General features: G+C 39.8%; 1 protein-coding gene across 5 annotated transcripts in view; it reads right to left on the bottom strand.

Annotated features, from left to right (window-relative positions):
• The window catches only part of birc6 (baculoviral IAP repeat containing 6), an 84,875-nt gene that overhangs the window by 26,612 nt on the left and 36,836 nt on the right, over window positions 1-21,427 (bottom strand). For all 5 annotated transcript variants that reach the window (XM_052581364.1, XM_052581361.1, XM_052581360.1 and 2 more), the window contains exons 56-65: window positions 20,966-21,109; window positions 18,576-18,705; window positions 17,012-17,143; window positions 16,743-16,904; window positions 16,105-16,278; window positions 12,100-12,296; window positions 11,602-11,902; window positions 10,059-10,276; window positions 7,556-7,720; window positions 7,305-7,470 (exon numbers count right to left, since the gene is read on the bottom strand). In XM_052581364.1, coding sequence (XP_052437324.1) covers window positions 7,305-7,470; window positions 7,556-7,720; window positions 10,059-10,276; window positions 11,602-11,902; window positions 12,100-12,296; window positions 16,105-16,278; window positions 16,743-16,904; window positions 17,012-17,143; window positions 18,576-18,705; window positions 20,966-21,109 — 1,789 coding nt within the window. The remainder of the gene's footprint in view (window positions 1-7,304; window positions 7,471-7,555; window positions 7,721-10,058; window positions 10,277-11,601; window positions 11,903-12,099; window positions 12,297-16,104; window positions 16,279-16,742; window positions 16,905-17,011; window positions 17,144-18,575; window positions 18,706-20,965; window positions 21,110-21,427) is intronic.

The following is a 21,427-nucleotide window of genomic DNA, read 5'->3' on the forward strand; positions in this document are numbered from 1 at the left end:
TCTTTAAAAAAACAAAAACAAACAAAAACATTTTTTGCATTGGACTATAGGTTAGCAGACAAGTTCTAAAAACATTAAGAATTAGTGTTTAAGTAGCCATCACAAGTTCATATCCAGCTCGCAACATTTCCTATTCTTTTAGCCCTAATGTCTTATCATATCCTGCCTATACTATCACTACTAATAAAAACAGACACAAAATGTGTATGCATATAGGCTTTCATTGTCTTGGTATTCTTCCATAAGAGTACACTTTCTGAAAATGACAAAACTGGATAAATAATCCAAAATATGTGATTATCAAATCCCACATATATATATTAGTGCCCACAATCCCACACCCCCTCTCCATTAGGATCCTTCTCCTCTTCTCTGAGTAGCTCTACATTGTTCTTGGCAATAAAGACATTTGACGTGTGAGCCTCCTCGCCGCCCACCCTCCCGTTCTCCCTCGCTCGCTCTGTTTCCGCGGTTACCAGTCGCTCTGCTTGGTTATGCAATGCACGCCGCTTTCAGGCTCCAAGACGGGACCTATAACCACACGACTGCCATCGGCAACGGACAGAGACCGGCAGGGTGGGGTGCTCGCAGCCTCAGGTCGACGATCTGCCGAACCTCCAGAGGAGTTTGCGCGCATCTGTAGCTCTTCTACACCCACGGAAAAAAAGAAGCGCAAAAGAAGAAGGGAAAGAAATTGCAGAGGAGGCGAAGGAGAGAAGGTAGGGGCCGGTATTTGGTACCAACGCAGAGAAGTCCCGAATTTCAGATGCTAAAAGGGTTGGATAGGCAAGAGTGACAGAGCACAGAATGAGAGTGTGGGACAGCAAGAGGAAGGGGAGAGAAAGGAGGGGAGACCGAGCTGAAGAGTGATTTTTTTTAAGTAAAAGGAGAGAGCGAGAGAACAAGAAAGAGGGAGGGGGGAAGCAGATTTCTCCAAGCATCTCTTGAATGAAAGGTGTAAGGCATTCAAGCAAAGAATAAAAAAAAATAAACAACGGAGAGAAGCTTAAAAAAATATCTGAATGAGCGTGGACAAAAGGAAGGGCTGGTGATACATACGGAGACTGGAATACTGACACAGAAAGAGCGAGAGAAAGCCAGAGGGAGAGGGAGAAAGAGCGAGAGCGAAGGGGAGGGACGTTGGGGACTGAGATTGTTGTCTGCGTAACGCACACGGCTCAAGGAGATGCTGTTGTAGACTTGCTCTTCCTCCTTTTTCTCTCTCCACCTCTCAATTTCTCTTTTCTCCTCATTTACGGTAATGGGGAAGTCAGACGGTTGGTCAGCTGGCCCTCATGTTGCCGCAAGCCCAAATATGCCTCTCCTGTGATGAGCCCACAGCATGCTGGATCTCCCCCAGGATCTCCCACGCCGTAGGGTAAGACTCCCTGTTTTCTAGCTATACATTCTCTATTTTCCTGTTCCTGTCCTACTGTTTCCTTGTCCACTTTGCGGAGCTGTACGTTTGGCCCCAGGCTGCTTATTGAGGTTGATGTTCTTGTACCTAGCTGTAGGAACCTGGATGTATATACTTCCACGTCTGCTCCAACGAATGTGGCTCCATAAACCATGACGGGATGAAAAAAGAGAAATCATTTAGTGTGCGTAGCAGAAGCGAACAGCAAGTGAGAAGGTTTAAACGTACAGTAAATCATCTCAGCTGCCGAGAGTCGCCCTGTTGTAGCAGCTCCGCGGGAAATATAATTTTCTGAGGGGGAAATCCATCACGGAGGTGGGGAGGGAGACATCCTCTTTTGTGTTCATTATGCCACACTCACAGCTGGGCCATCAGCAGAGAGGGAAATGTCACCCTCCGTACCGCTCAACCGACTGTTTAGTCTGGCCTCTGGATGAGCGCTTCTGGTGGCTGCCAAAAAGAGGCTTTCATGTCTTGTCGATTGTTTGTCTCATTCTGCTTTCCTGTTTCTCCACAGATAAGCACCCTGGAGACAGAGGCGGGGGGGTCAGAATGGGGACAACCACAGTCAGTATAGAGGAGGTTCGGGCGCAAGAGGGTAAAGAGGAACGAGAGGAGTCCATCTTGGCCCTGCTGGGAATCATTGGCACCTTTTTGAACCTCTTCGTCATCGTGTTTGTTTACATCTACACTACTCTGTGAGAAGGATCCACGTGGGGTGAGAGCAGGTGGAGGTGAGGGGCAAAGATATGACAGAAGGGTTGACACCTCACAGAGAAGAATTTGGAAGATGACACTTGGCCGCTCAGGAAGTGACATTTGCTCTTGAGCTCTGACCCTTTACGTATAAATATAAATCTCAATGTGATGGACGCCTGTTTAACACCGATTTTAGGACACACTGAGAGCGATTCTTGGATTTGTGCCCTTGCAGGACGTGGTCATGGGACAAGGGACCTTGAGTTTCCCCGGTGGTGGGAATTACATCGAGCACTGCCTGTCTTCAATTGCAAAGACACGTACGCAGAAAGAACCTATTGGTCACAAGAACATCACAGGCTGACCGAATGACTCCTTCAGCACTTAATCCACCAATAGAAAGATTCATGCAATAAAAAGGAAAAATTGGAATTCTGAAATATTTTTCTATTGAGAACAAAAGAGAGAATGAGACACTCCGGGACCCATCTGCAGGTTCGAAAAGCTGGAGCTTGTGGGAACAGGCAGTTCGGTGACATTTGGACACTTTTTCACTACAGTTCCTCCTCCTTTCTGACTGGTGGCGGGAAGATAAACAGACAAATATGAGTGTGCGTGTTTTCTGTCTGATTTGAGTGCAGTGTCAGACACGTTGTTTCGGTGCAATGGAAAACGCTTTTGTATCAATACATGAATACATACTAGATGTACTGTGCCATAGGGGATCTAATCAATAAAATGATATTCTATGGATTGGGATGTTGTGATTGGCATGCATGTGTGAGAAAAATGCTTTGGGTGTATCGGATGGTCTTGTTTCAACAAGACTAGAGTTGACCAATCACGTATGTGCTGTCCTGCACGTCTTTGGGTGTGAGTCATGCATTTGGGTTTTTGAGTGTTAGTAGAGCTCAACGCACCATAAATACTGTCAGGTAAAATAACAAACAGTTTATTATTAAGGGAGGAGGAGGTTGCTGCAGAGATGGTTACTAAGCGTCGATATTTTCATCTATCTTTCCCAGTGGTTATGAAGGTGTTTTTAAGCCCTTTGAGTATGCAGAGGTCAGTTTCCTGTCACATGAGATAGTGAGTGTTAGAAATGGCTGATGCATGTGAATGTACTCTAAACAACTCACACACACCAACCAACACCAACAAGCCTGAAAATGTGATTTTTTTTTGGCCAAAAAAAGGGTTGTTTCTCTGTGTGAGTGTGTTTGCCCTCTATCTGAGTGTTCCGATACGTCACGCTGAAATGTGCTCCAAAATATCTGCCTGCGGAAATGTTAGCAGGGCTTTATGCTTAGTCTCAGGTCCCTCAATAAATTCCAAAGCCACAGGGCACTGCTGTAATAAAGTCCTACGCTGTAAATCAGCATGTACCTGCAGGGCTTATCATCAAAAACAAATCCCCACTACAACGCCTCTGTGTAAACTAGCTCTCAGACCAGAGGGAAACCTCTCTACCTGCACTCAGATCAGTGTGAACACTTCACACCGGCTCTCAGATTCATTTAAAACCAGTTTAAAAGGTCATTTTCACTCAATTATTAGCCTTTTTGTCATATAAATGACTGACTGAAATTGTACCAATCTGTTTTTCAAATTAATCAGACGATTGCCTTTTGCACCAAAAGATTGATGTGACACGTATTCACCTCTTTAAATATTGAGTTATGCATTGGACAAAGAGATAAAGACCACAAAAAAACCTGCTGTTGCTTAATTATAAATGTAGGCTACATGTAAACACCCATAGAGAAGAGACCTTATAACAAGTCTAAAATCTGTGTAAACCCTCTCTCAAGATTAAATGAAACCCTTTACACCTGCAAGAAGCACCCAGTATAGCCATCTTCGCCAATCCTAAGAGCTTAATCAAACCTCAGAGTAATATAAATAACGCACTTCCAGCATTTTGATGGACATGGCCTCCTGACACACACATATGAATAAGGAAATTATGATTCATATCAGATAGAGCTTGCAGGCGTAATGCAGGGGGATGTGCGTGTTTCCTGGGGTCAACAGTCCTGTGTAAGCCGCCCACGTGAGGTTTACACGTGACACGATGGTCAAAGACATATGAATCACTGCTTTATTCTTATATTTGCTCTTCACAGGCCAATATATCAACACAGAGACACACAGACTAAACACAAAACATTACCTTCGCCACCTTTCATACAGGAGCTGTTCCAAACCCCAGTAAACTGCTTCTCGCCCCACATAAATAGCATCCTTACCATCATGATGTTTCATTGACTTCTACACAGGTTACAACTCAAACAAATTCTAATAAGCATAATTCATTCGCCCACCATCCATTTTTTTTTTGGGGCGCATCTCAATGCATTCTGGGACTGCCTTTTCTGCAAAGGGTATAATCAACAGCTCTTTCGGATTTAGCTAAAACGACAATGGCATAATTAAAGTGCCTACCTAAATGTGTAAAACGTCTCCATGTGCAGACCACTAGATAAATAAAGAGATGGAGAGAACATAGAGCCATACTGAAGGGGTGGGAGAAGAGATGTAGAGAACACAGTGATAATTTCTGTTTACACTCAGGGAAAAGACTCTAGCACCTCTAAAACCTGCCCTACTTAATGACTGCACCACGTCAGCACTGTTTCAAACACGCGCTTTACAGCATATGTCAGGGGTGCCGTGTGTAGGCGAGTGTGAGATCCCTGTAATGAAAACAGCTTTCAAGGGACTATGAAGTAAACGGAAATAAACACAACATAGTGAGCAACTGCATGTCCTACAGACCCACATTGAAACAAACGCTTGATCTTTTGAACATAAAAATAATGCTAAATAGTGACGATTTCTTAGCTAGCATTTTTAAATGAATGGATACATAATAGGAATGTACTGTACCAGCAGTAAGATTTTAGCTGAAGTTTGCATTTCACGGCCGGAGACAATTTTTGAATGCTATACTAGTTTATTTAGATTAAAAATGAAAAACACTAATCAATTAAAAAAAAAAAAATTAGACATTACAACATTAGAAAGTACAGAATGAATTTGGACCCATACAATGAAAGTCAATTAGTAAAATCAAAGTCAGCAGAAAAAAAATACTATGTTTACCAATGTTATTAAATTATTAGTGTTAAATATTACATTTAAGTGAGTGTTAGATTCTGGAAAAGGTCATTATATATATATAATTTATTTTTTAATTTATTATTATTATAAAAAAAAATTTCAATCACCTTTGCATAGTTGACAGAGACTGCTCATTTCTCCTTTGTCTCCTGCAAGATGCATTTTATTAAATGCTGTTTTCTTAAATAGTTCCTATTGCTATTTTTGCTGTCTAGTTCCAAACCAAAGTGTACAGGTTCAATTTCACACACTCCCTGCACCTCACAAAACCTCTCCTCCGATGTATCATAGTACTATCCAATTCTACCCTCAGAATATTCATATAAATCAAATGCAAAAAAATAAAAAAAATAAAAAAATAAATGGTAATATTCATCAACATTATTGCCAGAAGGTTACATAAAAATATACAGAAGAGCTGATGGAGTCGAGAGAAGCAGCAGGTTTGACAAGCCCTCTGGGGGGAGAGACAGAAAGGAGCATAATAATCTTTGAGAGAAGGTATTAAATGAACGTGCCGGATGGGGAGCGAGAGACAATGAGAGTTGGACAGACTGTTGTCACCTGTGTGAGCCAGAACAGACCTCACTTCCTCAATGAAAAAAAAGTGCTCGTTGCTGTCTACACAAAGTACTCAACACTGTAATCTTGTACTCTCTGTTATTTGCCCCTTGGCTGTTTCTTAATGCTTTTTGGAAGCAGTAGTCCATCTCTTCTCATCTCTTCTCCCTCCTGTTCATCAGCTGGATGGGGTGTTATTACAGCAGGGGTGATCGGAGACGCTCATTTCCTGTTTCACTGCCACAGAGACAGCTAAGGATATCAGGGCACAAAACACACACACACACACTCTTTAAGATGGTGTGTGTGTTTTATTGGCTCAGTTGTTCATGAGATTGACCAACTGCTGCTCCCCTTGTTGGTTGAGTGTGTTAAGAGAGAACATTTGTGTGTGTGTGTGTTGTTGTTTTCGTTGATTTGAGTCACACACACTATGCCAATGTAGGGTTGAAACTTCCAGCTGATATCTGGAGCTAATTACTACACTCATCGTTTTATCGGCGCTTATTTAATTAAGCCAGAGAGAAATAAACACTCACAGAGCACACACACAGTCACACACGCACGCACGCACACACACACACACACACACACACACACACACACGCAAACAATTAACCACTTTCTTGTTCTTTAAACCAGCAAAGCAGTTCTTTAGTGGCTATTAATACAAAACAAATATTAGTTCATATTAATTGAGATACTATGGGGAATATTTTGACTTTTGAAAATTCTTCTTAAACCCTACATTCTACTATTTTTTTAAACAATAAACTGGTCAGTCTTTTCCATTAGAAAACTCCATTAAAAAGATTTGTAATTGTGGTCGGTAGGACCCATGTTCAATATTCAAGGTATTATAAAGTCAAAATGAATTTTTTCTGAAATCTGTCAACTCTGACTGCTTAAAATCTGCAGACCAGATCAAAATTTTGGCAAATAGTCTTGATTTATTGAGACTGGAAATTGAGACATAATCATGTAGTGTATTCAAGACTTTAACGTGATAAACAGACCATTTATTCAATGGCATTCTTCTACTCTGTAAGAAATCAAACATTGCTACTTCTCTCACAAACATGCAAAGTAAAGTGACTGAGCAACGTAAGTTTCAGTCTGCTTCTCAGACAAGGCTATAATATGGCTTTAGGAGTTTTGGAATATTGTGTATAGAGTCATACGAATACTTCAATGATGCTTTGGTCATTTTTTTTTGTTATTCTTCTTCACATTATTATGTCGCAAATGGGTGAATTATACCTTTCAAACCTGAGAACAAAAACATGTTTGACAGAGAGAGAGAGAGAGACACTCAGAAGAGACAGGGGCTCCACCTGCTGTCTCCATACACAAAGAGGCACAAGGTGGAACTTTTTTCTTTTCCTCAGGCACACATGCAAATGATACACTGGATAATCTCTTTAACCACCTTAAAAGTTGTGTTCATTTTCATTTAGCAAACAGGAAAGCACAGAGCACATCCCACGAGTGGCACGAGTCCTACCTGAGTCATTGCGCAAGTATGATGACATCGCGGGGATGAGACAGGACTGGCTCAGCAATTCCTGCAGGACAGATGGCAGCAGTGAGCTGCTGTGACCTCTGACCTCTCCTGAGAGGGTCTCGCCAGATCCCACGCAGCCTGATGGGTTGATATAGCTTGCCAAAACCTGATAGAGACACAGAATGTACCATCACACAACCAAACTGATGTAAACTCCAAATCTCATTTGTATTATTTCGATGAACACACACCTGTAAGAGGCAGGTAACGTGCTCCTCCTCCAGACGCTGTTTGGTCAAAGCCTGCTCAACATCCCAGCCTGACGCAGTGGAGCCCGTGCCAAAGCCGGTTCCTTTGGCCCAGTACAGCTGCTGTTCCTCTGTGGTTCCACCGACATGTCCACTGGAGACCTGGGGCTGCAGCACAAACACAAACTCAACTGGAGGTTTCACTATGGAGTCTACTATAACCCTTTAACACTTTTTCTCACTACCACAGTTTAGTTGTACATGAAAACTGAAAGGCCATGAGAGCAAGAATTAAACTGGAAGTTCATGCTACTGTATCTTTAAGACTCGCTAACATGCTAATGAACTGATTTGCTAACATTTTCCCCAATCGTTCTTCGCTCTTCAAGTCTGCTATGCTCAATACGGCTGCATTTCTTTAATAAAATCTAAGTTAAAATAGAAATATTATGAAACAGTATTAGAATTTGACAGTTTGTGTTTTAATATATTTTAAAATGTAATTTATTTCTGTTATGGCAAACAGAATTTTTAACAGCCATTATCCCAAACTTAAGTATCACAATCTTTCAGAAATCATTCTAATATGCTGATTTGATTGATTAGGTTGAAAACAGCGGTGCTGCTACATTCTTTTTCAGGATTCCCTTTTCTTTTCTTTCTTTTTTTTTTTTTTTTTAAATCAAAAGAACGGTATTTATTTGAAATATAATTTTTTGTAACTACAAATGTCTTTACTGTCAGTTTTGATCAATGTAAAACATCTGTGCTAAATAAAAGTAGTAAATAATAATTAAAAAAAATCCTTTAAGCTACTTCCAAATGAAAGAGATTGAAAGACAGGAAAGGAAGACGCGTTTTCTAGACTTTGTGTTCCACACACACTTTGTCACTCTGCTTTTTGACATTGATTGTTCCAGACGTGACGCCCTGCTGAAATTTACTGCTTGCTTTAAAGACTGACAGCATGTCACAACATTATGAGGGGAAAACAATGAGGTCAGAAGCTGTGCATCAGCTGAATAATAGGCTAGTAGCACGGTAAAAAGAAGAGTGGTGCATTTCCCATAATCCCATCTTGTGTAATTTACTTAAGACCATTTGATATTTATTGGAGGGAGCATGGAAGAAAACAGAGGAATGGTTGCAGGCTGGACTCAAACCAGCTTGAGTATCACAACTGAGTATCTTGATAGTGAAAATACTGAAGGACGGACAAATAGGAGAGTGAAAGAGAGCGCAGAATAAATATGCACTGACCGCAGTGCTCTTCTTCGGCTGAGAGCGAGCGGGTTTAATATTTGCTCTGCCAATACTGCTGCCCCAAGGACGCCCATTATGATTCTGACAGACCACTGGCCACTGTTCAAATCCTGAGCCCTGAACCCACCCCTCACCAAACTATAAATCCACACACGGACACACCACCCTGCACAGAGTATCATTACATGCTTTTTTTCCACTTTAAACACAGGAATTTAAAAAATAGATTTTAATAAAACCTGTCTGTGAGGGCTGAATATTGATTTTGATGAAAGTCATTGCTTTGGTATTGGGGGTCTGATGATGATGGTCGTTTTTCTTCATTATTTTCTCATTATGATTGTGCTGCAGTTGTCCTTTGTGAAGACGCTTTCATTTCAGCTGCGTGAAAATGCCCATAATCATGTAATGACTAAAAGAGCTGTCCAGCTCCTCTCTATACCTTCAGTTTTAGAACTACTGTACACTACACCTGAATGAGTTGCACACACACACACACACACACACCTCTCATTAAGTCAAGGGCTCTGAATAAAGAGCCCTTCAGCAGTCTGTAAAGAGTGGCTATCACAGTCATTAATAAAATGACATATCTCAGTCTGAGAAACATCTCCATTAAGGTCTTTATAGGAGTCTTTTCCTTCCCCTGCACACACTCACGAATGATCAGAACACAGCCGTTACATACCTTTTTTTATCATTATATTTTCCCCTGAAGTCCACTTATAATTTTAGTCTGGATCATTGAAACCGATCAGTCAGGTTGTGAATGAATTATTCAGACTGGTTATGTGAACTGAATCAATGAAAATATTTAACTCAAAAGAACGACTCGCTCACAAATCAGGCATTAGTATTTTCACTTTCATGAAGAATAAGAGGAATATTATATACAAGTAATTACTTTATTGTGGTCTGTTACTAACACAAGGAACATATAGAATTAGAAAATTTTTGTTTTCAGAAAATGAATGAAGTTCTTACGGCTTTGGAACGACATGAGGGTGAGTAATTAATGACAGAAATTTTACTTTTGGGTAAACGAACTCCTTAAATACTTCTTCAGATTCATTTAAATCTGTGCACCAGTGTAGTTCATACAATCTTTAGTCGACTGTGTGACAATCGAATACTTTGATATGTAAATTTGCGTGGTTACATTCTACTGTTCTCATGGTTGTCACAAGAAAGATGATTGTTGTGGACCAAATGTCACATATTCGGTGAGTGGGTTAACACCGACCTCACTGGAGTTGGCACTGCCGTTGGGCACTCTGGGAGCGTGATGGCTGAGGGCAGATAGGCAGGCCAGGATGAGGTGGATCGCACCGATCTCAAGAGCCATACGCCTCAACAGCAGCCCGTCATCCGTGGTAAGGGGAGTTGAGCTGAACAAAGACCGGAGCACGTGAAAGGGCAACGTGGGCAGAACATTAGCAGAGGGAGACTGCAGGATGTGACCTTGAAAAAGAAAGACAGATGGAGAGAATGGGAAGAGTCTCTAGATGAGAAAAACCTGATTTAAACAATCAAAATCTCATTTTCTCTAGGACTCAATAACAAACTTATTCAGCCCACCAATGCATCAAGAAATCGGATGACCAATCAACATTCCAGACTGACAGAAATACACAGTGGACAGCCAATCCAGGCTCAATTAAACCAATCGATGAAGCAACCACACAGTAACCCAATCAATGCTTCCTGTAGGGCAGTGTGTATCTGTCTGTAGGGTATAACGGCCATTACAGAAGTTTGATTCTCAGCTAAAGGTTTGTTTGAACTAGTAGAAGTGGTTATGATAGGATTTATGATGGATAATAGAGTAATGGATCAGTTCTGCATATATGCAGTAGTTCTATTTGAGCCGCTTCACTTGTCTGACAGAGTAATGGCTGCTATAAATTCAGCTTCGCCATCACAGGAATACATTATTTTTAAATAGATTGTAACTGTAAATTACAATAATATTTTAATATTACTAAATTTTACTGTATTTTTTGATCAAACAAATGCAGCCTTGGTGACCATATGGGACTTCGTTTAAAAATTATAAAAAAAAAAAAAAAAAAAAAAACTTTTGAACAACACTGTACAAGTGCAAGTATTCTTTTTTTTTTTTTTTACGCAAATAAAGACCGTCAACACATGATCTTTAGAACACTTCATCTTTGTCCAGTGTCCGCGCAAAAATTATGACTGATAAAAACATCTTTGCAGTCTTGCAATCTCATAACCTTCTCACACAAGTGCATCTTTTGTTGTTAGTCTCCGATATTGTTGTTCAGGTTGTCAGCCAGTGTCAACTTGAGCCAGTGTTGCCACCTTGTGGAACAACTGATTAGTGCATAACCAAGTCAATGCGCATGCGGGATCTATGCGTACAAAGGAAAAAAAAAAAAACGGATGGTGCTAATATTCTGGTGCTGAAATATGCATCATACACACTCCACACACTTTATCCTTTAGTAACAGCCTGTTTAATATGAGAGAAGAGTCTAAAGGTGTCTGGGACAGTGACTTAAGCGGTTGACACAGATATGCAGGGGTTGCTGATGAGGGAATCAAAAAAACAGCATTCCACATCAGTCTGATCTGTTTCAATCAATAATCTCTCTCTCAAACACACAGACAGGGCTAATGGATGCATGAACAACACACAGTGAATATGAATTAGTCAATGATATTGCCAAAAAAAACCTGGATTCACTTTATATAAACAAAATTGATTGCTAAATTGTAAACAAATTCAAAAGTGGTGCTTCTTGTACTTAAGTGGTACTTACTTCCTTCTCCATCGTCTGTGACGCCCAGCACCAGTCTGAGCAGACACTGCGCATGTTTCCTCTCCTTTAGCAGAACCTCAGCATATCCCGGCAGCCGCAGAAACAGGCCAAACGCCGCCAGTGAATGGGCAGGGATAGGCGACATGGTCTGAACGGAGGATTTGATGGGCGGAGGCTCAGCCGCGATGGTCTCGGGCGCCTCGTAAACAAGCTCTCCAGACTGCTCGATGGTGACCCACTCAAACTGATCGCTGTCCTTTGGCTTCTCCTGTGTAGTGGACGGCACCACTGGGGCACTGACCTGCACAGAACGATCCGGACAAATGGACTCAGAGGGCACGCAAATGAACAGAAATGCTGACTAACCCGAGTTCACTGTCACCGGGCGAGCGCGTAAAGGCTTATGAAGCAGAAATGGAGAGAAATATATATTTTAAACAATGACCTAGGTGGGACGATTTGATTTTGTAAAGAGAGCAAGCTTGCAGATATACTGACCTGCTGGATAACATCGGGGTACAGCATGGGAAGTCTCTCTGCGATGAGCGCCAAGCCGCCTATACCTGCGAAAACCTGCAAGGGGGACTGGATAGGGTTGGTCTCTAAAAGGGTGTCATCTACTGCAGCATCCAAACCTTCGTCACCCGGGGTCATTGGTTCATCATCCGGACAGCCGCTTAGCATCTCACAGTGATCTACAGGAAAAGAGCAGAAAGGAAACGCATCATTCAATCTGTCATCAATAAAATCATAAAACTTCTAGCTGTAAATAAAGTGGTCTCAATTGTTCACATCATAAACCATGACGTCCAACAGAGCAGTACTGCACAAGAGCTCATATCTGTTCTCATAAATCAGATTTTTCCTGTAAATCAGTTTTTTTCTTTACTGAGATTGAGGATCAGAGCGAGAGAATGAAGAGAAAGTCACAGGAAATATTGGCTGTTAAATATTTGTGTACACTCCGAATTGAAATGAATCCACACTCAAACGCAAACCTGCTTTACAGTTTACGGCTGACGTAATTTCTCAAGTTAAGACAATTACATTTCTTTACAGAGACCCAAATACAGCCGACAATAAAACAAAAAGGGTTTAATGCTTAAAAGCTCCTACTACAATTCTTAGTAAACATCAAATACTACATTATCCTTTGAAAGCTTTGAGTTATTTCATTTTATTTTTAAGAAATAAATTATTATTGAGCACTGAATTAGCATATTAATGTCATGTGACACTGAAGAATGGAATAATGGCTGGAGAAATTCAACTTTGCCATCACAGGAATATTTTTTTTTCACTTTATTAAAATACAAAAAAGTTTTCTTGAATCTTAATATTTCAAAACATACTGCTTTACTGTATTTTTGATTAAATAAATGCACCCTTGTTGAAGATAAGAGTCTTCTTTAAAAACAATCTAAAAACGGACTCCAACAGAGGACATTAGTCTGCTCAGTCCCATCCCGTTCTGAAGGACAACAACAGAACAAGTGTGAGACTGAGAAAGAACAAGTATTTACAGACTACTCATGAATTTAAGCTTTGGGGTCAGTTCAAGTCTTTTTTTCTTTTAAGCTCTTGTTGTTATTTCAGTTAGTTGGTTGGGAATCAGACATCTTTGTCTATTTGATGTTGAGATCAGTGCAAGGAAAACAGCAGATGAATATAAAACCCGAAGCCAAAAGCTCTTGCTGGAGAGATGAACAAAGCAGCTGTGAAATACTCTAACACCACAACTGCCAAAGGGAAATCAGTAGGGCATATTTGATCTTAGTCTGCAACAGACCAGAAAGTCTCAGAAAACCTACTTTGCAAGTCTGGCGTCTGTGTCCATGAACAAACTTATTGCCAACAGGTTGATAGCAAGTCAGAGAAACAAGCAGCAATGGTTTAGAACACCGCCTGTGGTTGGAGTGTCTTCCACCAAAGAGAGATGGATGGACTCCAGGCAGAGAGGAGAGAATTAGCCCGGGACCGGTGAGCATCCTTTCAGCTCCTCGACAGAGGGGTGCAAGATGAAAGTGTGTGGAAAGAAGCAGAGTTGGGTACGCCAACAGTGATTTGACTCTGCTAAGACGGCCAATTAGCCGGAGGGTGGGGTGAGTCCCCCAGGCACCATCACTAAACTGAAAACTTCTGATGCCAGACTCTACGGGCTGCTCAAATACAGGCTGCTCCAAGACTCCTTACTGAGCCAAACAAACAAACCAACGCAGCGTGCTCAGGAAAAGCCAGTGAAGCGAAGTAAACAAATAGTGCCAGATCTTCAGCTCCAGATGAAAATTCAACAGTTTGAGAGCTCAGAGTTCAGACCCGTATAATACCCTGCGTCTCGACAAGGCACCTTTGCATTGTCAAATCACTTTTGTACTCACTGAAAGCACAGTACTGTTACACTGCCACTACATCAGACTGTTGGAACCAGAAAAAAATAGTGAATTTAAATAAATCTTAAATATATATAAAGTATCTCACGCGCATTATATATACATATGCATTTTAAACATATTTTATTATATATTTTCTGGCCTGCTAATTTAAAACATACCGTTTTAATTGCATGTATGTGCAGCTGTAGAAATACAAAGAGTATTACTTTTTTTTTATACATTTTAAAAACAAGAATTTTAAAATGGTAACAGCTAATGTAACAATAACAGTGGAAACCTGGAAATTGCAAGCTCAATTGTCAAGCTGTTTTTGTTTAACTAGTAAAACTTTTAAATTTTCCTTCAAAATACAAGGAAAGATGGATTTTGGATGAAACTACCAATCCCCCTATTTTTATGTGCATTTTGGATTATCGCATAACCCCTCCCCCCTCCCCCCAAAAACAACAAAAAAACAATTGTGTGCATAAAAAATGTATGCGCACAATTGAGTAGGATAAACTTTTTATCTGATAAGTAACATTTTTCATGAACTACGATGGAAATAAATTTACAGAATAAATTCCACCATGCGCATTGAAAAAATAATGTAACTTTGCACTATACTGATTTACCAGCGGACCGAACTCGTTCACATCATCGATATGTTTTGGTCATTTTGAAATGCCTGAGAAAAGTCTGTCAAAATATTTCTGTATAATTACTATCTTACATGACTGTGTTCCCAAACAGCAGGCATCCACCTCTAAAGGCAATGACCGCATTTATTGTTTTACGTTTGAAAACGTAATACAATTTATTGTATTACAAATTGAAATTATTATATTCAATGGCTTCTCTTAGTTTTCTTAGATATTTAGTGCCAGTTTATCAGAAAGTGACGATTTCGTTATCTTTGATTCGAGGATGGAAACGGTGCTTTATTCGCAAATGTTTTATGCGTTTTTCCAGTTTTGCGCATAATTTCAATTGGCATCTTTGGATGGAAACAAAGCTAGTGATGTAAAATCCTAGTGACTGACTTGGATTGTTGCATATCTTTTGTCATCGCTGATTAGGAAAAAGCCTCAGATTATCACGGGTTGTCGTCAGATTCCTCTCTTGACGTTTTATCGTGCCTGATTAGGACACTGGCAGGACACTTTCCCGTCACAGGTGACATCCAGAACTCTGTCTGTGTTAGCACATTCACCTGAGCTGACATCATCAGCTTTAACAGGAACTCTGTATATATGTGTGTGTATGAACATTTGCTCATTCCAACAGGGCAGAATCAATCAAGAATATTGGCAATCTGCTGGGGAGGCAGCTGTCATTGTCAGGACGGAGGCGGCTTTTTTTGATCCCTTAAAGAGCATGAACACATCATTGACAGAGCAAAGCAAAATCGTTTGACATCTGACGGTCCAGGACACTAGGGGGGAATATGTGTGGGCACACACGCAAGCACAAACACACAAGGCCAATCAGGATATTTTACCCTAGGCTGCCAGAAAACGGGATATGTAGGAGAGGGAAGTTAAAACTGCAGAAGAACCTCGGATGGGAACAACGACTGAGTATCACGAAACAACGGCAAGAAATCACTTTCTGCTGAGTTCTTAATGAATGGCTCTTAAGAGCCTGTTCTTTTTAGTGCATCAAAAACACACAGTGTTTATTCTGATTCCCAAATGAATGATTCTTATGAGCAGGTTCTTTAGACTAACGGTTTTTCACTTGCTGGTTTGAATAAGTCAGCCCTGTACAATTTACAACAATAGCAGAGTGAATTTCTTTCATTGGCAAGAAAAATTGACACTGTATCCGTAACATACCCAAAAGAGTCAAAGTGGAATCAAATTAAATGAAAAACAGCATCAAATCTAACTGAACTGATTTCATAATTTTGTGACCAGTGCTATTTTTATATTATTAATACTCTGAATTAGCTTGCTACATTTTCATCTTTTAATAATTTTGTTTGTAATTTTTTACATATTTCAGTCATTTGCAAAGGAGGCATTTCAAATTTTCTAAGTTTTATAAGCACTAATATTTCTATTTTATTTCAGCCTAATTTACATTAATGAAAACTATGTACGTGTCTATGCTTGAGATATCTGCATACCTTTCTCGGTACGGAGTCTTTTGAAGGAATCGGTCTTGGAGAGGCCAGGGTCTGAGATGACCTTTGACCCCAGTTTGACCGTCAGGTCAATGGAGCGGTATCCCTGAGGAAGTTTACGCTCGTACAGCAGTGTCAGCAGCTGAGCTAAGGTCATCTCCGGTGGCAATGGCTGACCTGGGGAGAAAATAATTCCAACCAGAGTTTATAACAACATTTCCAACTGATTAATAAATCACTTTTTTAATCAGATATGTGCCTTTTTTTTTACCAAATGAGAGACAAGTGAGATTCACTTTGGTTGTTCCATTTTTATTTTGTGACATTAGTGAAGCAAGAATCAAACACTTTTGAAGTACTGAAAGGCTTTTTATATGGGACAGAATGAGACAACGAGAGATCAGAGAGATAGAATGAAGCTTTGAAATTGACATTCATCAGACTCTCTGCATCTTTGAATAAATGCAGTGAGGTGAAGTGGCAGGCAGACAGGGACAGGCACTGAGGTGACCTTTACTCTCATCCTATTCTGTATGGAAGAGAAAAGGGTGGGAGATGAGTGGGAACGCAAAGAGTACAGAGTGGGCGAGAAGACCGGACAGAATGTGAGCGCGTGACAGAACAAGAGTGTGTGTTTGTACCCGGCAGTAGTTTGTGACAGAGGTGGAAGACAGGCACGCTGATGGTTTTGGCAGACGGATCGACTCCTGAGGAAGCTGCCAGCTTGTCACTGAGGACTCGCCCTCGTCGGGACGGGGGACGGGGAGGAGTGGACAAGGCCCTCTTCGACTGAGACTTCAGACCTGAAACAAAGCATGAAGAAGAGATGCCACTTGGGTAAACTAAATAAAAGGTATTTGATTAGATTGATAACTTCAAGGGAATATATAAAAACGGGGATAAACAGCACCTGAGGCAACAACAACACTGTAGTTGTCTTGAAAACCATTATCGGCCTTCATCTTTTCTTTTTCCTCATGGTTTTTCTTCTCTTTATCCTCTTTCTGTTCATTGATCAGTTTGGCCGTGATGCTGGGCGTGTCTAAAAAAAATGCAAGATCTTTGAATGTTATTTCACAGTGTGTGCATGTGTGTATGCATTCTTCAATCAATCTAAAAATACATTTCCCTTTAGAGGCATATGCATCGATGTACATGTCAGCTTAACTGATAATCTGAATTATTAATGGTAAAGATGTAATATCCCTGAGAAGACACACCAATTCATAGCAATAACAACATGCTACACTTCCTGTGTGGGTCTTCCATCAGTGGAAGTGATGTGAGCATGAGAACTGCTCAGAGACAGGACATCCTATATATAATGTGACTTTTGCCGTCTTCTGAGAAAACGAAGACTATATCTGCCATGCTCAAGGTCTCTGGAGACAAGCCATTCATCACAAACACATGCTGATGGCCATGCCACACGGTAGATCCAGACCTGCTTTGTGCATCAGAACTTGAAAGTCTGAAGACGTGGCAAAAGCAGGATCTAATAGATCTCAGAGACTACTGCAGTTCTTATTATCATCAACGTTTAAAACCTTTTCAGGATACTTTGATGAACAGCATTATTTCTAACAGGAATCTTTCAATATAAATGACTTTCTCGATTAACATAATGCCTCTTTGCTGATTAAAAGTATTAAAAGGATACTCCACCCTAAAATGAAAATTGTCAGTAATCACTTAACACCCTATGTCATTCCAAACCTGTAAAAGCTCTGTTAATCTTTTGAACACAATTTAAGATATTTTGGATGAAAACCTGGAGGCTTAGTAAATAACAGTGTCAAGGTCCATAAAAGGTATAAAAATCATCGTCAGAATACTCCATCTGCAATCAGATGTGCAATCTGGGTTATATGAAGTGACATGAAGACTTTTTGTAAGCGAAGAAAACAAAAATAACGACTTTATTCAATAATTCCTGTCAACGGTCTCCTCTGTCACTCCATATCACCGTTACTGCATTTGCTCTTCTGTGTCATCTGCCACACAAGGACGTGATGTTTCTATGTCTATTTAGCTTTGATTTGAAATAAAGCCGCGCATTCTTGTGGCGCGGAGGACACAGAATAGCATATGCAGCACGTGATATGGAGTTACACAGAGGAGACCGTTGAAGAATTACTGAATAAAATAATAATTTTTGTTTTCTTTGCTTACAAAAAGTGTTCCCGTCACTTCATATAACCCAGATTGCACGTCTGATGGCAGATGGAGTATTCTGATTCTGACAACTTTTCATAACTTTTATGGACATTGACACTTATTTACTCTGCAGTCTATGGGACAGTCTCAAGCCTCCAGGTTTTCAGAAAACAATCAGAGCTTTTATGAGTTTGGAACGACATGGGGGTAAATGATTAATGACAAAATTTTCATTTTGGGGTGGAGCAACACTTTAACTTCTTTAAGATTACAAATCCCAATCTCTAGAATGGTATTGTAACACAATATCCTCATACCCGAGACGCGGTCCAATACTTCAGACAGTGTGGTTGAGATGGGCAGATGCAGTTTGCGAAACTTGTGCCCTGCTCCGTACATGGGGTGCTGGATCACATGACTTGTGGCATTGATGCGCCCTTTATACAGCTAAAGCATAGAAAGACAGAAAAACAAAAACAGATGATCTTAAAATGTTAGATCTTCAATTCCTCATGAAAATGCACATATAGAATAATTTCTGCATTGATTTCTTCATTTAATTTCCAGTTCAAGCTATTAATCACACGTTATCATAAAAAAAAAGAAAAAGTGATTTATGTCGCATCCGCATACATTGTGAACAATCTGTATTTTAAAGTTATTTAAAATTAGGGATGCAATGATACCATTTTTCAGAACCGATCCGATACCTATAATTTCTGAGTTTCTGCCGATACTGATCCAATCCGATACCAGCACAGTTTTTTTATATTCAATGTAGAATTTCAGTATTGGAGCCGATACCGATCCTGAGTATCGGATCGATGCATCCCTATTTAAAATTGCCTTAAATTTAATTTGACTGTGTAGTGATAATGATCATGATGTCAGTTTTTCTAACACTACAGCTATAGGGAAAATGGGCATGGGCAATCCAGACAAGTTAATTTCCCTAGAAGGTGGACTAAAAGGTAGTGATCAACCGATATATCGTATTTTTTAAATATCGGCATCAGCCGATGATTTTTTCTGCTCGGTCCATGTGTTTGAGGGGTTTTATTTGACGACATGCCAGAATTTTATTTTGACGGAGCTAAAAACGGCAGCGCCTGAGTAAACAGTGCTCACATTCTCTCTCATTGTTAACAGTTCTGTCTAATATGGATAGAAGTCTGTCTAACAATCCGATAGAACAGTTAAAAAAAAATTATTAAATTGTATACAAAGTTATTTCAACTATTGCTTTTAGACATAACAGCATGATTTTCTGTAAAGCTGCTCTGGAAAGGACACAAAAAGCATTATACAAATAAATTATGGCATTAATAATATAGAAATTATACTATTGTTCAATACATATAATGTGAATATATATTTCTTGATGCTAATCTTGCTTTTATATTATTAGTAATAGAAAGGCAAACATTAAAAATACTTTCTGGTTTGCCGTCAGCATTAGGCAAATACACATTCATATCATTACAACATCTCTTTAAATGACTAATGAATATTTAATTTCACAAACCATGAAAAACTTAGTCGAATCCAGCGGTGAGATCTGCATGATCGCGTGTTCTCTGTGTGACGGTTGGTCTGTGTTAATTGAATGCTTTTAACTTTAAAAATGTGATTTCAAATTATGCATTTGCCCACTGTCATATTGATGTAATTTTCTCTGTGTGCTGTAAGTAAAATGAGTGTTACCCTGGCTTTATTTGAAAAATGTGATTCCCAATGCACACAAACTTCCCAGAATAATGAGTGCCCTGTTAGTTACAGTGTTTAATTCTTATTTAATGATATTTCCATTAAATATTTATTTATTTGTGAAAAATTATATCGGCTTTGTATCGGCCCCCCCACTTTTCAAGATATCAGCATCGTCAGTCGTTGACCACTACTTAAAGGTATATCAAAAAGGGAAAAATGACTTTGAGAGGACGCACTGGATCGTACACCGCTCTGGCCTGATCTAATGTGTACACATTAACTTTTAAGAGCTCCTCTGTCGGGACTCTCTGTGAAAGCCAGACGATTAATCTGACCTGAAACGCACACAGTACCACCGTAATTTACTGGAGGAACGACCTGCTGAATGACTCTCCGGCTAAAAAAAGACATCTTACGTCTTTACGATTTGGCTTCGTTCCGGATTGGCAGTCGGAGGAGAAGCATAACTCTACATGTCACATAAGGGATGAGCTGGTAATGTCCTCCAACATTTAGATTATATTAAAAGGTGAAATGTGTAATTGCAGCACCACTAGTAACACCAGACAGAATTTGCTAAATGTTGTTGTTTTCTGCAAGCCATTTTCCCCAGCTAAACAACTTAGAACAGGAACTTCTAATATGCACCAATGTGTGGACTCCTGCATGATTGACAAGGATTTGAGAATAAATCTGCCCTCTAGTGGTGTCCTAGCACAATCTGCCTTGTAAAGAAAGACCTGCAGCTCAGAGCCAGTGGAGGTTTAAATCCCTCTGAGATGATGTAAAGGTCAGGGTAATTTTCCTTGTAAGTGAAGAAGCTTTTCTGAGCTTTACAGCAACAGTAATAAATCATTTAAAGACTAACCAAGCAAAACAAGTTTTATATAAAATGAAATATCAGCTTAGAACAGCAATGTTTCAGCTTTAGATAGATTTTCAAAGCATATGCTGCAAGATTTTGTGCGTATATGTGTGTGTGTGTGTGATCACCTACCGGACAGGGAGACTGAAGGAAGACAGTAACTTTCTCGTCTTCGAGCATGAGTTGTAGGAAGAGTCGACGTATAAATCCAGAAATGTTCCCTGAGACCGGGACGTTCCCTCTCTGAGGAGCTGACTGGAACAGCTCACACAGAACCTTTACAAACAAAGAAAAATAGATATCACTTGTATCACTGTTATATTTCACCATATCACCCAGCCCTAAAACTTGCTCTATAGTTATGCATTATAGACATAACAGTATGATTTTCTGTAAAGCTGCTCTGGAAAGTACACAAAAAGCATTATACAAATAAATTATGGAATTAATAATATAGAAATTATACTATTGTTCAATACATATAATGTGAATATATATTTCTTGATGCTAATCTTGGAATAATTTATTCTGGTTTTAATATAAATTAAATGAGGTAAAATAAATATATACATTTATATGTGTGTGTGTGTGTGT

Source organism: Carassius gibelio, chromosome B17, assembly GCF_023724105.1.
Source record: "Carassius gibelio isolate Cgi1373 ecotype wild population from Czech Republic chromosome B17, carGib1.2-hapl.c, whole genome shotgun sequence".
Classification (NCBI taxonomy): Eukaryota; Metazoa; Chordata; class Actinopteri; order Cypriniformes; family Cyprinidae; genus Carassius; species Carassius gibelio.